General features: G+C 43.5%; 1 protein-coding gene across 4 annotated transcripts in view; it reads right to left on the bottom strand.

Moving 5' to 3' along the window:
* Window positions 1–6,232, bottom strand: part of Zcchc4 (zinc finger, CCHC domain containing 4) — a 36,845-nt gene extending 30,613 nt beyond the window's left edge. For 3 of the 4 annotated variants that reach the window (XR_001174738.1, XM_013009192.1, XM_013009193.1), the window contains exons 1-3: window positions 6,093–6,232; window positions 5,258–5,376; window positions 3,966–4,048 (exon numbers count right to left, since the gene is read on the bottom strand). Coding sequence is in view for 2 of the 4 variants with exons in the window: in XM_013009192.1 (XP_012864646.1) it covers window positions 3,966–4,048; window positions 5,258–5,376; window positions 6,093–6,219 (329 nt within the window). In the remaining 2 variants the exon portion in view is untranslated. Of the gene's footprint in view, window positions 1–3,965; window positions 4,049–5,257; window positions 5,377–5,737; window positions 5,743–6,092 lie in introns of those variants that run through there. The other variant, XM_013009194.1, reaches the window with a different exon arrangement.
* Between the last annotated feature and the right edge of the window lie 9,837 nt (window positions 6,233–16,069).

The raw sequence follows: 16,069 nt of genomic DNA, 5'->3' as shown, positions 1-16,069 counted from the left end.
GGAAATGCTCCACATTTAGTACAAATACAGTTCTCTAAAAAGCTATCTTATAAATGAGTTTATATAATTAAATTACACGAGAAAGACAACTGTGAACTCTGAGTACATCAACTCGAGATCCATCCACACACAGGAATGAGTCACTAGTCACAAGGTGAAGGCGTAGTATGAGAATAATTTGTTTAGCTTTGACTAACAAATGCAATTGTGCTATACAGTATACACTATGTGGAAAATGAACTGTGTAACTTGTGGTCAGGGACAAGAGAAGGAAAAGGGGAGTGGGGCACAAAAGAAGGGGCAACACTGTCCAACACAATAAATGCACTCCATTCCCTGACTTATGAAATGGTAACCCCTCTGAACAATATCTTAATTATAACAATAAAATTATATTTTTTGTTTTCAAATTTTTATTATTATTAGAAAGGTAATGTACAGAGGGGTTATAGCTATATAAGTCAGATAATGAGTACATTTCTCTTTGGACAATGTCACCCCTTCCCTTGCTTTCTCTGCATTTTTTTTCCTTCTATCCCCCCAAATTGCATTTTTTTTTAAAGCCAAAATTTCAGTAAGATTTAAGATACTGAAAAGTTTTAGGATTTAAGAAAGCACAGGAACATTGATTAGAAAGTGATATAGTGAAATCAATGACATTACACTGCAAAAACTCCATCTTCTACCTATCTGTCTTCTAAAATCTGAGTGCTACAGTCTCAAACTGTATGGATCAGCTAATGCACAAGTTAGTACTTACCTTTCCTATGAATACTGTTCACATCTAATACATTCTTCTTCACACTGAGTAATCTTTCTATTATCTGAACTCCACCTCTAGAATTTTCTTTCTGAACCCTCAACAAATACCTGATGGATGTTGGTTGAAGGCTTCAGGCAACAAGACCCAAGGTTACAGGTCACTAGTAGTTTAAGATGTTGAAAATAATTTTATTAAAACATGCTCTCAAGGTTGGGAAGGTGCTCAGCGGTAGAGTGCTTGCCTTGCATGTATGAGGCCCTGGGTTCAATTCCTCAGACCACATAAGCAGAAAAAGCCAGAAGTGGTGCTGTGGCTCAAGTGGTAGAACACTAGCCTTGAGCTGAAGAGCTCAGGGACAGCACCCAGGCCCAGAGTTCAGGCCCCACAACTGACAACAACAACAACAAAATGCTCAAGGATTAGCTCTAGGTACATGAATTTATAGCTCCCCCAAAACAACTTTTTGGAAACCCATTAGTAATTTTTATTTTAGCCAGTGTTTTGTTTGAGCACGAAATATGTATCTAAAATATTCTTTTTTTTTTTTTTGCCAGTCCTGGGTCTTAAACTCAGGGCTTGGGCACTGTCCCTGAGCTTCTTTTTGCTCAAGGCTAGCACTCTACCACTTGAGCCACAGCATCACTTCTGGCTTTTTCTGTTTATGTATGTGGTAATAAGGAATCGAACCCAGGGCTTCAAGCATGCTAGGCAAGCACTCTACCACTAAGCCACATTCTCAACCCTCAAATATTCCTCATCAGTACTGGAAACACAGCTCAGTTTGTACAACCTCACATTCTTGAGGCTCTGAGTTCCATCCTTAGTCATGGAAAAAAATGTTAAATTGTATTCTGGCAGTACAAAGGTAAGAACAGTGAATAGTGGTTAGTTCTAGACTAATCATGCAGAGAAATAACGTCACTTGCACTTTTTTGGGAGTGTTTAACTGAATCATCAATATCTTTAGGTAGTTTCATGAAGAACTAGTATAATGAAGTAAGTGAAAATGTCATTATACACTACAACTGTAATTCTAAAACAAATACTACCAAAAGAAAAGGAAAAAAAAAAAAAAGGAAGAGTGCTGGTGGCTCATACCTGTAATCCTAGCTACTCAGGAGGCTGAGATCTAGGATCACGGTTCAAAACCAGCCCAAGCAGGAAAGTCTATAAGTCTCTTATCTCCCATTAACCACCAAAAAGCTTGAAATGGAGTTGTGTGAGTCAAATGGTAGAACTCTAGCCTTGAGCAAAAATTAGCTCAGGAAAAGTGCCTAGGCTTTTAAGTTCAAGCCCCAGAGCTGGCACCAAAAAATAAAGAGCAAGAGGGTGGGTCATGGGAGAAGCCATAGGCAATGTTCTTCTACTTCCTGCACCTTCAACATTCTATTTCTATTTTCTTAACTTATAACATCATCATGATGTATGTCTATATAACTCCTTACCTTTTATCTCATATTAAAACATTAGACATCATTTACTAGTTACTATCTGCCTAGATGTTTAAAAAAGTTTGCATTAAGAATCAGTCAAGGGAAGGTGGCTCAGTGGTAGAATGCTAGCCTTGCATGTATAAAGCCCTGGGTTCCATTCCTCAGCACCACATAAGCAGAAAAAGCCAGACGTGGCTGTGGCTCAAGTGGTAGAAAAGCAGAAAAAGCCAGAAGTGACTGTGGCTCAAGTGGTAGAAAAGCAGAAAAAGCCAGAGGTGGCTGTGGCTCAAGTGGTAGAGCGCTAGCCTTGAGCTGAAGAGCTGAGGGACAGCACCCAGGCCTAGAGTTCTGGCCCCACAACTGGCCAAAAAAAAAAGAATTCATTAAGTGAAAGTTTGAGTTACAGCTCAGTTATCCTTGTAGTATGAACTTTAAGGTACCTAACTTCAGCAAGCCTCATATTTTCTCATCTAAGTAAGTCACACCCTGGTGGGATTAAATATCATCTCATGTGACCCATGCAATATGGTACCCAACTCACAGTAGTGCTCAGTTTACACTTTCCTTGTTGAATGGATTCCCATACAGGAAGTAAACAACCCTGGTAAAAGGAGTTAAAGAGCAAACACAGTACCTTAAGGAAAGCCTCACCCATCAATGGGCTCTAAAATCTAAGCAACCCAGAAAAGATTCTTTACACAGATCAAAGCACTCCTTGGCACTTAGCAGGATGATGTCTCAGGATCCTGAATCTACCAGCTGTAAAAGTGCACCTGTCTGTCACAGTAAACCAGACCTGGGGCTTTTCAGGGCTGTCCTCCAGCATGTAAAGCACCATGCCTGTGATACAGAGACACTTGGGGCTTGCTAAAGAATTGAATCTAGCTGGGTGCTGGTGGCTCATGTCTGTAATTCTAGCTACTCAGGAGGTTGAGATCTGAGGATCATGGTTCAAAGCAAGCCCAAGCAGGAAAGTCCGTGACACTCTTATCTCCAATAAACCACCAGAAAACTGGAAGTGGCACTAGGGCTCAAGTAGAAGAGCATTAGACTCAAGCTGAAGAGCTCAGAGACAGAACCCAGGCCCACGACTGACAATAAAATAAAATAAAATAAATAAAAAAATTGAATCTATAAAGCTATTCCAATCTACCCAATAAAACATTAGAATAATGTCAATGTCAATGTCAATTTTCAAGACCAGATACTTTCAGCTTTTTACAGCTTCAACATTTTTTTTAATTTCAAAAAAGAAACATTAATAAATCTTAATGACATTGGATTTGGCAATGGACTCCTAGCTACGTTATCCCAAAAGCAACAAAAAAAAAAGGAATTTGATAACTTCATCAAAATTAAATGTCTGACCTGGCACAGTGGCTTAAGCCTATGATCCTTGCTACTTGAAAGGCAGAGATCAACAGATCTATTTGAGACCAGGCTAGGCATAAAAGTCCATGTGAATCCATCTCAATCAATAGCTGTGTGCAGAGGCACACGCCTAATATCCCAGCTACAAGGGAAGTGCAATGGTTACGAACAGTAATACGTGCCTGTCATCTCCAGGGATAAGGGAAACAAGGAGGAGAAAAACAGTTCAGGCTAGCCCATGCATAAAGAGACCCTACTTAGAAAATAACGAATACATAAATGACAAGTTTTATGATTGTGTGTGTGTGAGTGTGTAATAAAAATAAATTTAAAAGAACAGGGAGAAAAAAACATTATACCTAACATTAAAAAAAAAAAAAAAAGCACCACATCAGTACCTTTCCACACACTGTATCCGGGAGAGTGGTGGCTGACAGCTTTGGTTATAAGCTTCTCGGGCAGCAAGTCTAGCTTCTGACAACTGGAAGAAAGTAGAAAACACATTTTTATTCATTTATTAGCTTGTTTTGAGAAAGGGTTTCACAGGGCTGGGAGTGTGGCTTAGTGGTAGAGTGCTTACTAGCATGCATGAAGCCCTGGGTTCGATTCCTCAGGAAAGGTCAGAAGTGTCACTGTGGCTCAAGTGGTAGAATGCTAGCCTTGAACAAAAAGAAGCTCAGGGAAGTGCCCAGGCCCTGAGTTCAAGACCTAGGACTGGCAATAAAAAGGCGGTGGGTTCACCAGATGCTCAAAGCTGGCCTCAAACTCCTGTCTTGATTTCCAAAGTATTGGGATTATAGATGTGTATTACCACAATCCTTTTCTCTTCTCTCCCCTTTCCTCTCACTCCCTGTTTCCTTTACCTCCCTTCTTCCTTTCCTTTTATCTTCTTTCTCTTTTCTTTCTCTCTGTGGAATTAAGGATCAAACCCAAAGCCTCAAGCATTCTAGGCAAACAAAACTCATTTGATGAACTATCATATTTGCTACTGATCTCAAAAAGAGGTATCACATTTATTTTGGATGGTAGACACTTCAGGAAGTGAGGCTTGGCTGGGGAAACCTTTAAAGGTTCTGATTTCTACCATCACATCCTTTTTCTCTGCTTCCTATCTGCCATAATAAAAAGCTACATTTGTCACAGTGACCAAAAAAAAAAAATCAAACACAGAAAGTATTCCCCCAAAATTCCTATTTTTGAAGCCTAAGCAAGTTAGAAGAGTAGAACCCTTATAAATGGAATTACTATCCTTGAAAGAATGATACTCTTCCTTCCTCTTTTCTCCCTGTCCTCTCTCTTTCTCCCCCTGAAGATGCACAGTGAGAAGACAGGCATCTGCAAACCAGTAAGCAAGCCAGGCAATGGATTTACCTGGACTTCCCAAGCTCCAGAACTGTGATTAATAAAGGTTTGCTGTTTGAACTACCTGTCTATATTGTGTTCCTATGACAGAAGTTAGAGCTAAAACAAGAGAATCCACTACTCAATATTAACATGTCAGGGGAACTAAGTCTTTGAGACAGTAAAGCATCAGAGTAAGCTCAAAGTATTAACTCTAGTCTTCCAAATCCAAGCACATGGTACCTTCATTTCTCTTCATATAATGTTCACATTGCATGTCTTTTAAGTGGTCTGGAAATTCTGAAAAGTTGAAAAGTTTCTGAAGTCTTTTTTAAAAAAATTGTCATACCTTTTCATCTTCCCATTGGAAAAAACTACAGTCTTTTCTATCTCTACAGGCTGAGCAGGCATAAAACCTCCGTGTTTCTTCCTTCCCTTGGTTCACCTTTACAAACAGAAGAGTGGGTCCTAGTTCCAGAACAGGGAAAAAATGTCAAACGCTAGCCATTTATATCAAGTTCTTACTTTTCACTGCCTAACTAAAACTTGTTTAGGTTTCGTACACAACTGATCATAATGAAATCTACCTTTCTACTTTTGTTGCTATTCCGAGACTGGGACTCGAACTTGGTATCTAACAGTTCATTGGCTGGCAATTCTATTCAACTGAGTCACGTCTGATGTTTTCTCTTCTCTCTCTCTGTCTCCCCCACCCCTCCTTCTCAGTCACAACACTCAGGCACTGACTACTTAGAAATCATTTTCTAAAAACGTATCTCCCCAGAGAACAGGGAGCGCTGCCATCTCTGGAGCGGGTACAAGCGGTTACCTGGGCCTTTACTGCAAGTTAAAGAAAAAACTTAAGTTGGTCTCCAGGCAAAAAGTCTTTTATCTTCCATGGGGATTACTCCATAGCGTCCATTCCTTTGGCCTACCAAGGCCCAGTCCCCAAACAAATGGAACAGCCCTGGAGTCAAGGCAAAGAAGGAGGGACTCCTATGAGGGTTCCTCAATAGGCTGAGAGCCCAACTCTAGAAAAGGGGGTGTTTTCTGAGCCCCCCTGAGCGGGGAGCAGAGGAAAAGATGGCTTTTCTGCCACAGAAAAGACCTGAGAGCCACCAGCACATCCAGGCCAACCCAGGCCCGGGCCCCAGCCAGCCAGGCTGAGCCAGACTCCGACCCACCGTGAGGGCATAGCGGGGCAGGGGCGGCAGGACCCGAAGGAAACACCACCTCCACGCCTGAGCTGCCCGAGCACCCCGAGCTCCCGTCAGCTGCCTCAGTTTCTAGGCCACCCCTGGAGGCCGCCATCTTTCCGCCGCCGTCCCGAAAGCCTCTGCCGGAACCGAGGAGGCGGGAAAAGCGCGCCGCTGCGACCCGCTGCGTCCCACAGCGCCTCCTCGCGTCTGGGAGGATCTAGGGAGGGGGCCGCCGCGATGGAGGCCACGCCCCGAAAACTAGTCCCCGCCCACCTGGAAGGTGTTTGGGTTTGTTTTTTCCCTAAGTAGTCTCTAGGGACAGGATGTTTGTTGGACCTGTGCTAAGAGCTCACCTGTATCCATTTTACCCTAAGCACCTGTAAGCAGCCCTCTTTTATACAAATATAGCCAGAGTCCGGTGCTGATGGCTCACGCCTGTCATCCTAGCTACTCAAGAGGCTGAGATCTGAGGATGCCTGTTCAAAGGCAGCCCGGAAAAGAAAATCCATGCACCTCTTCCTTTCAGTTAACTACCAGAAAACCAGAAGTGGAGCTGTGGTTCAAAGTGGTAGAAGCTAGCCTTGAGCAAAAAAGCTCAGGGACAACACCCAGGTCCTGAGTTAAAGCCCCAGGACTAACATTTAAAAAGTATATTTATATAAATGTGCATGTGTATGTGTATCCAAGAGTTAAGTCAATCTTGGGGGGGGGGGTAAACATGGTCAGATTGTAGGTCCTAAAGAGAAGGAGAAAGGGAGGGAGAGAAGAAGGGAGGTTCCAGTTTGAACCGTTTGACAAGGTCTCATTTACAAGAGATAAATGTACAAAAATCAGTTTTATTATCATGCACTACTGATGACAAGAACAAAATTAAAAGTAGAATACCATTTAGAACTGGTCAAAGAAATGAAGTATGTAGAAATCGAGCAGACTATGTAGAGGACTCATGCATAGAAAACTACTAAATGTTGGTGGGGAGTCAAGGAAGAGCTAAGTAAACAAAGAAAAATATTGTGTTCATTATTTGGAAGCCTCAACATGAGAATGAGGCTGACTCTGCCCAGCTTTAGTGCATATAGACTTATGGCAGAGATAATATTATTCTGAAGCTTATATAAAAATCCAAAAAGCACTTAAAATAAATAAAGAGGGTAGATGTCTTCTATCTGTCCAAGATCAAGATATACCGACAGTAATCTCACACACACACACATGCATGCACACATGCATGTATGCACACACATAGACAACAAAAGAGCACAATAAAGGTTGATCCAGATAACACAAGTGAGAAAGTACCTCAGAATGAGGGAATATGAAGGTCTCAAAAACATTCCCTCTTTTCCTGACGGCGTAAGTGGAGATAATTATCAACCTTATATTTACACTATCATGTGTCACCCAACAAGGACATGTTCAAAGCAATGTATCACAGGGTGATTTTGTTGGTGAGCATTATAGACACAAATTGAGAAGGCTACAATGACAGCAGGGAACTTTTTTTTTTTTTTTTGGTCAGTCATGGGGCTTGAACTCTGGGCCTGGGCGCTGTCCCTCAGCTCTTCAGCCAAAGGCTAGTGATCTAACACTTGAGCCACAGCTCCACTTCTGGTTTTCTGGTGGTTAATTGGAGGTGATTGTCATAGACTTTCCTGCCTGGGCTGGCTTTGAACCATGATCCTCAGATCTCAGCCTCCTGAGTAGCTAGGATTACAGGCATGAGTCAATGTCACCCAGCCAGGTGACACAATTTCATGGGACCACTATTATGTGTGTGACCCAAACGTCATTATGACATATGTGATAACTGAAGGTAAAAAAAAAGACTTTGCCCCCCCCAAAAAAAGACTGATATTTGCTGAGGGGGTCCAGATTCTAAGTTATGAGGGTTTTCTTTCATGACTTTAGTGTTTTGGATTTTCTTTATTGTGGTGGGAGTGGGTTGTGTGGGAGAGGAGGAGAGGGCTGTACCAAGGCTTGAACTCTGGGCCTTAGGACTGTAGCTTAGCTTTTTGCTTTTTAGCCCAAGGCTGGTACTCACAAACAAGTTTCATGGACTTTTTCTGTCTGGGCTGTCTTGAATCATGATTCTCAGTTCTCAGTCTCCTGAATAGCTAGGATTACAGGTGTGAAGGATGTGATCAAGAAGGGGAGAAGAGGGGTGTAGGACACAATGTACCATAGAGGCACTCTTCACTGGGGTAAGCAAGGGGCCAGTGGCACTTTTTCTGGCCACTTAAGGACATGACTTTCCATGCAGTCAATAAAAAGAAAACAGAAGAGACAGGAATGTGTGAAAATGCCATATGAAGGCCTAGATCCAGCTATGCCTGAAGTTTTCGTTACTTGAGTCACAAATTCCTCTCCTTAAACCAGTTTGAGATGGGGTTGGTCCTGTCACAGCCAGAAATGCTGACTAATGTTTTATAGCTGCAGTCACAACGTTGGGGGCAGGAGGCGTATCCATCAACGTGCCTTGATTCACATTTCAGCCCAGATTAGCAGCCTTGACCTTCTGCTATAATCCAGGTAGATTACGGACATAAGTATACAGGCCACTTCTTTTTTTTAAGGGGAAATGTTGTCAGGACTGACCAGCAACAAGAAAACACTGCCAGGCGCTTGTGGCAAATGCCTCTAATCCTAGCTACTTAGGAGGCTGAGATCTGAGGACTGCAGTTCCCAGCCAGCTCGGTAGAAAAATCAATGAGATTCTTATTTCCAGTTAACCAGCAAAAAAACTGGAAGTAAAGCTGTAACGCAAGTGGAAGAGTGCTATCTGTGAGCAGGAGAGGAAGAGGCCCTCAGTTCAAGCCCCAGTACAGAAGGGAGGGAAGGAGAGAGGAAGAAAGGAGAAAGAAAAGAGACCGAGAACCTTCCCCTGGTGCTCTCTGCTCCCCAACTCTGTATCCTGAGGCTGAGGATACTGACATTGGCCACTCCGCGCACTCTCTCTCTCTCTCTCTCTCTCTCTCTCTCTCTCCATGTTTAGGATGCCAGACATGAGTGGCTCAAGCCTGTGATCTTAGCTAATCAGGAAGCTGAGATCTGGAGGATGGCAGTTTGAAATCAGTCCAGGCAGAAAAGTCTATGAGACTCCATCTCAAAAATAACTAACAAAAAGCAAGGCTAGATGCATGGGTCAAGTGGTAGAACACCAGCCATGAACAAGAAAACCGAGTATGAGGCTTGTGAGTTCAAGCGCTGATGCTGGCAAAAATGGTGGGGGCCGGGGCAGAATGCACACAAAGGTGATACATATGGAGCAGTAGCTTCTTTCTGGATCGTTGGCATGGTTGGGCCATGTGTGTCACTGTGGAGGTCCAAGCTGATGGGACAGCAGGAACCTAGAAGATCTCCTTGTAATAACAGCAGAGACACAAGAAAGCAGTCCCTCTGCTGAGTGCATCTCCAACTTCATTTCTGCCTGGAAAGCCATACCTCAGGCTGTGGGAGCCGGAGGTGGAGGGGATGGAGAAACTATTTCTCCAATGGTGCTCTTTCCTGAAAACTCTAGCATAGTAGCCCTGGTTTCCAATCATGAACAAAAACTTCCTCTTGGCATTCTAAACTCCAAGGGCTCATTATATGAACGTTCCTAGTTGAGTAGTGGTGGCTCATGCCTGTAATCCTAGCTACTCAGAAGGCTTGAGATCTGAGGATCCAGGTTCAAAGCCAGTCCAGGTAGACAAATCCTTGACATACTCTTATCTCCAATTAACCAGCAAAAAGCTGGAATTGTTATTTTGTTTCAGTTATAGAGTGCCACAAGCCAAAGGTGGCTTAGTGGTAGAGCACTTGCCTTGCATGCCTGAGGCCCTGGGTTCGATTCCTCAGGACCACATAAGCAAAAAGAAAAAAGCCAGAAGTGGTGCTGTGGCTCAAGTGGTAGAGCGCTAGCCTTGAGCTGAAGAGCTGAGGGACAGCGCCCAGGCCCAGAGTTCAGGCCCCACTACCGGACCAAAAAAGAAAAGAAAAGAAAAGAAAAAGTTATAGAGTGCCAACTATGAAAGAAAAAGCCAAGGGTGTGAGGCCCTGAGTTCAAGCCCTAACGCACGCACACACGTGCACACACACACACACACACACACATACACACACACACAATGTCCCTGCTTCTAATGATGTCACTGTAACTTAATCATATGGTCATGCTCGATTATTTATACATGAAATAGGTATTTCATTGCAAGTAACTATGCTTCCATTTTTTAGTATTGATAAACAGGTGGTTAGAGCTTGTAAACTATTAATTTCATTTCAACAGAGATTTGCAAAGTACCTTTTCTTTTTTTTGCCAATTCTAGGACTTGAACTCAGAGCCAGGAAGCTACCCCTAAACATTTTTTGCTCTACCACTTGAGCCATTGATCCACTTCTGGTTTTTTTGATGGCTAATTGGAGATAAGAGTCTCACAGACTTCCCTACCCCAGCTGGCTTCGAACTGAGATCACCAGGTCTCAGACTCCTGAGTGACTAGGATTACAGGCATGAGTCACCAGTGTCTAGCTGCAAAGTACTTTTAAGACATCTTGTAGCCAGACACCTGTGGCTCACACCTATAATCCTAGCTACTCAGGAGGAGGAGATATGAGGATCACCGTTCAAAGGGAGGCCAGGCAGGAAAGTCCATGAGACTCTGATCTCCAATTAGCTACCAGAAAACTGGAAGTGGTGTTGTGGCTCAAGTGGTAGAGCACTCACCTTGAGCTGAAGAGCTGAGGAACAGTGCCCAGGCACAGAATTCAAGCCCTATGACTGACCAAAAAAAGAGGGGGGCAGGAAGAAATCTTTCCTCCAATTTCCTCATGACTAGGAACCTGGGGGTAACCAGATGTCATCAAGCACCAGGAGAGACAGGGGAACTGAGTCAGAGATACTGCCTGCCCCCTGCCTTTTGTACTCTCCCTCCTAGGTACAAATTGTCTTTAGGCAAGCAGGATGCATCTCTGAGCCTCCTCCTGTGTACTGTGGAGGTAATGACGCTTTTTGGGTAACAGCAAGAGTCGAAGGGGTTCACTAGTGTGACATTCAGAACCTTGTAAAAAAACAGATGACACACTGACTTGGGATACCAGGGATCCAGGGCTAGGCAGTACTGGGATTTGAACTCAGGGTCTTGTGCCTGCATGGCTGCTGATCTATCTCTTGAATCATACCTCCACTTCTGGCTTTTTGCTAGTTATTTTGGAGATGAGTCTCTAGGACTTTATTGCTGGGCCCAGCTTCACTCCTCCAGATCTTAGCCTCTTGAGTAGCTAGGATTGCAGGTGTGGGCTACCAGTGTCCAGCTATGGGAAACTCTTGAATCCAGCACCTGGCAAAAGAAACAACACTGGAAGCACTGCCCAGACTGAGGACAGGGCAGTAGCCACCCTAGCCCAAATCAGAGCTGTAGTTGAAACACAATTCCCAATTCCCTTGAACTATTGCAATTTAAACTAATACTTGAAGGGCAGAATAGCTTTCTGGAAAGTTCCCCAAACCACACAGCTATAAAGAGTGTGTTGTTCTCAGGGATGGTATCCAAGTCCCACCCCTGGTTAGACCGGTTTCCAAGCCAGGAATCAGCTAGTATGTTAGTACAGGTCTTACCCTGGGGCCCAGGCTTCCCTTCTCAGATGGTTCTTGATTGTCAGGAGGGAATTGTAAAACCTAAACCACTCTGCAGCAGGGCTGGAGTCAAAGGAAAAATAAACACATCTCTTGCTTTATAGAGATTAGCAACTGCTTTTGAAATCATCTACTTTGAATTTCCAGATCTTCAAAAAAGGCACAAGATTTCCAGAAACATCAGACAATGACCACCAGGTCTAGCACTGCATCAGCTGGATGCGGGAGCCAGAACACTACCTTTGAGGTCCCTCCCAGGGACCACAAGGGCCTTCTCTCTCTTCCAGATGAAATACCATGTATGAAGGAAGAGAAAAGTATATGCTGTTTCATGATTCCAAATTTGTTACTGTGCTCCAAGGATGACACCAAGTGTAGAAATACATATTCATGTAAAAATAATCCACACTCCCAAATGCTTGGGGGGCAAAGTGAATGTACCACCAAAAAGACTAATATCGCCTTTTTCACAAAACCAACCCCACTTCCTCCTCTGAGCAAACTTCTAAAGTGACAGCAAACAGTATCTTTTAGGCTGCTGGCCTTATCCAGCCTGCCCACATCAAGTCTAAGCCATTGCTTGTGCTTTGCTAGTATATTCCTCTTTATCACCGCTCCATTCTCCCTGCTTCTTCTTTTCCAGGAGACATCTGGGATTCCCAAACAGCCAGCTTGGTCAGGGAAGTCCTTTAGACTGATCTCAAAGGAAGGAGGAGGAGGAGGAGGAAGAGGAGGAACATTATCCTAGAATATTTGTGTGGGCCCAATGTAATCACTGGATCTTTAAAAGTAAGTGGTTCGGGTAGGTAGGAGGAGGAAAAAGGGCTATAGGGCAAGGAAATGGATTCTCCCAGGAGCCTTCCAGAAAAGAGCACAACCTTGCTGACAGACTGTAACTCACTGAGACCTGTCAAGATTTCTAAGCTGTGGAGTTACAAGTGAGTAAATTTGTGTTGCTTCAGGCCACTAAGTTTGTGACAATTTATTATAGCTGCAATAAAACACTAATAATAGAAAGCTTTTGTTTTTCAACGCTGGGTGTGATGTTTTTGCTGTCAGATTTTTGTGGTATATTATTTGCTCTTGTGTTATTTCTGAAACATGTTTTTAACTCTAGTATTTCCTGAGCTCTGGCAGCTATTTTATTTCTTTCTGTTGCTTGCCCATCTCATTTAGAGACTAATACTGTTCTTTCTTAACTTCTACCACTTTTTTTTTTTTTTGGTCAGTTGTGGGGCTTGAACTCTGGGCTTGAGCACTGTCCCTGTGCTCTTCAGCTCAAGGCCAGTGCTCTACCACTTGAGCCACAGCGCCACTTCTGGTTTTCTGGTGGTTAATTGGAGATTAATTAATTGGAGTTTCATGAACTTTCCTGCCAGGGCTGGCTTTAAACTGTGACCCTCAGATCTTAGCCTTCTGAGTAGCTAGGATTACAGGCATGAGCCACTGGCATCCAGCTCTACCACTTCTTAAGTTCCTTCAGTATATTTTAAAAATTAGACTGAGGCTAATCTAGCTACTCAGGAGGCTGAGCTCTGAGAATCATTGTTTTGAAGCCAATCTGGGCAAGTTTGTGAGACTCTTATCTCCAACTAATCACCAAAAAGCCAAACATGGAGCTATGCTAGTCTTAAGAAAGAAAAAAAAAGCTCAGAGTGCAGAAGTCCTGAGTTCAGGCCCTAGTACAACCCCTCTTTCCCCCCACCCCATTATATTGTTGCCATCTTTTCAGAGACTATAAAATGTAATGTTTAACTGAGATGGATTAGCCTGCCATTTTCCCAAGTTCTGTGTGTGTGTGTGTGTGTGTGTGTGTGTGTACACAAGTACCAGGGCTCAAACTCAGGGCCTTGCACTCAGTTACCTAGCTTATTACTAGCATTCTCCTACTTGAGCCACACTTCCAGTTTGGCACTTTGCTGGTTAGAGTTTCGTGGACTTTTCTTGCCTAGGCTGGCTTCAATCCATGATACTCCAGGTCTCAGCCTCCAAAGCAGACAAGCATGTCATTGGTGCCAGCTCCAGATTTCCTAAAGGTAAGAAGGGTTCTAGAGTTCCCTCCTTCCAAGACATTAGTGTTAGGCCACTTGAATGTCACTAGCTTGCACATCTGTCTCCTTTGGTGTCTCCTTGCATTTTGGCCTTCCCTTGCCCAGGTACTGTTTCCAGCCTTGTCATTACAGATCTGGGTCTTCTCACTGGCCATTTCTCAGAACACAATGTGAGCAAAAGCCCACCCCAGCACCCTCACACTTCCTACAGGACCCCACTACTACCCACCAGTTGCCTCTCCCAATTGTGATTGTGGATCTCCATGCTACCCTCCTTCTGGCTGAGCTCATGGTGGCAAATTACCGGCCCCCACCTTCTCTCTGCTCACTCACTCCCCTAAAGCGAGTGCTTCTCAGGGCAGCTAATGCTTTTAACCCAGTATTCAAGTTCTAGATTCAGATAATGGGTCACCGTTTTTGGTGAATAGTTTTATTCTGTAATACTTTCTTTCCTCTGTGAATTTAATTAGATTAAGAACTACCCACAATTCTACCCCTCTGCCTCTTCGGCTCTGGATTTCTTTTTTTTTTTTTTTTTTTTAGATTGCATTTCTTTATTATATACTCGATCTATTTGTTTGATGTGCAAAAAGTATCCGTGATACTCACATTAAATTAGAATTTTATATCTGCCCCTAGTAAATGTATACATGCTATAAGAAAAACCAAAGATCCTTTTCAGATCAGTGGTCTCTACATACTCCATAACGAGGCTAATTCACCATTAAACCATGTCTTTTAAAGACACAAGTTCTTTGGGCTGGGCAGAGTGGCTCATACCTGTATTCTCATGAGAGGCAGAGAAAGTGGGATGACAGTTTGAGTACGGGCTGGGCAAAAAGGAGACTATATTTAAAAGAGCAATCTGGGCATGACAGCAAATGCCTGTAATCCCAGCTGCATAGAAGGCAGAGGTAGGAGAACAAAGGCCTTATGTGAGCATTTACAGGCCAATGGTAGAACGCCTGCCTAGCAAGTGTGAAGCTTCAGGTCAAACCTTAATACAAAACAAAGAGAAAGATGGTGCCCGTGGCTCACGTCCGTAATCCCAGCTATGCAGAAGACTGAGATCTGAGGATTGCAGTTCAAAGCCTGCCCAGGCAGCAAAGTCCATGAAACTCTTCTCTCCAACTAATCAGCAAAAAGCTGGAAATGGAGCTGTGGCTTAAGTGGTACAGTGTCAAGCCCCGGAACCAGCACAAAAACAAACAACAAAAACCCCACAAATTCTTTCACTCTGAGTCAGGAGCCAGAAAGGAAAATATTTGCCCAGAACTCTGCTATTAAGTGGTAACAGGAAGGATTTCTGGATTTCTTTTTAATTTTAAAATTTTCATTATAGTTTCTATTTTCATTATAATTCTCAAGACAGTACATCTACTCTTTGGTAACAACTACATTCAAAATTTTAATGACTGAATACAGGTAGCTTTGTTGTTATTTTGCTTGGCCTAGGGCTTGAAGTTGGCCTGGGTGCTGTCCCCTGAGCTCCTTCCTTTTGCTCAAGGCTAGTGCTCTACCACTTGAACCATAGCTCTACTTCTGGCTTTTCATGTGATTAATTGGATAAGTCTCACACAGACTTTCCTGCCCAGGATGGCTTCAAAGTACAATCCTCAGACCTCAACCTCCAGAACAGGTGTAAGTTACTGGTGCCAGGCTGTACTCTTGCTAAACAGGAGCAAGGCCTCCTGCCCATAAGCATTTCTTTCTTCTTGTTGTTTGTGGGGCTTGAACTCAAGACATAGGAGCTGTCCCTGATTTCTTTTGTGCTACCATTTTGAGTCACAGTGCCACTTCCAGTTTTCTGGTGGTTAATTGGAAAGAAGAGTCTCCTGGCTTTTCCTGCCTGGGCTGACTTTGAACCGTGGATCATCACATCTCAGCCTCCTGAGTAGTTGGGATTATAGGTCCCACCAGCAAGCCACCAGTGGCTGGCTAGCCTGTCTTTCTTGCTGAGGTCATATCACCATGTGGTCAGGAGGTCTTCTGGTGGCTCTCTTCCAGCAGTGACTCCTGGACCCTGGCTGCTTCCACCATATGTCTGTTTATAGCTACATAAGGACAAGAGAGCGGTCAATCATAGCCAAAAGTTTTACTGCCAGTCTTGGAAATGCCATGTATCACTTGTCTCTAGGTCTGTTTTGCAAGAAACCAGCCATGTGGCCCCATGCTAACTGTAAGTGAGGCTCAGGACAGAAGAGCACTGTGAATCTCTGCCTCAACTCTGCAGAGCTACTCAAGCAACCTGATGACAGCAAGCAGACAGTAACCCCTATGAGGGGCCTTTGTCTTTA

The sequence above is a fragment of the Dipodomys ordii genome, unplaced genomic scaffold (assembly GCF_000151885.1).
Source record: "Dipodomys ordii isolate 6190 unplaced genomic scaffold, Dord_2.0 Scaffold8, whole genome shotgun sequence".
NCBI lineage: Eukaryota > Metazoa > Chordata > Mammalia > Rodentia > Heteromyidae > Dipodomys > Dipodomys ordii.
The sequence above is the reverse complement of the archived record's forward strand: the minus strand, read 5'-3'. Positions and strand labels throughout refer to the sequence as shown.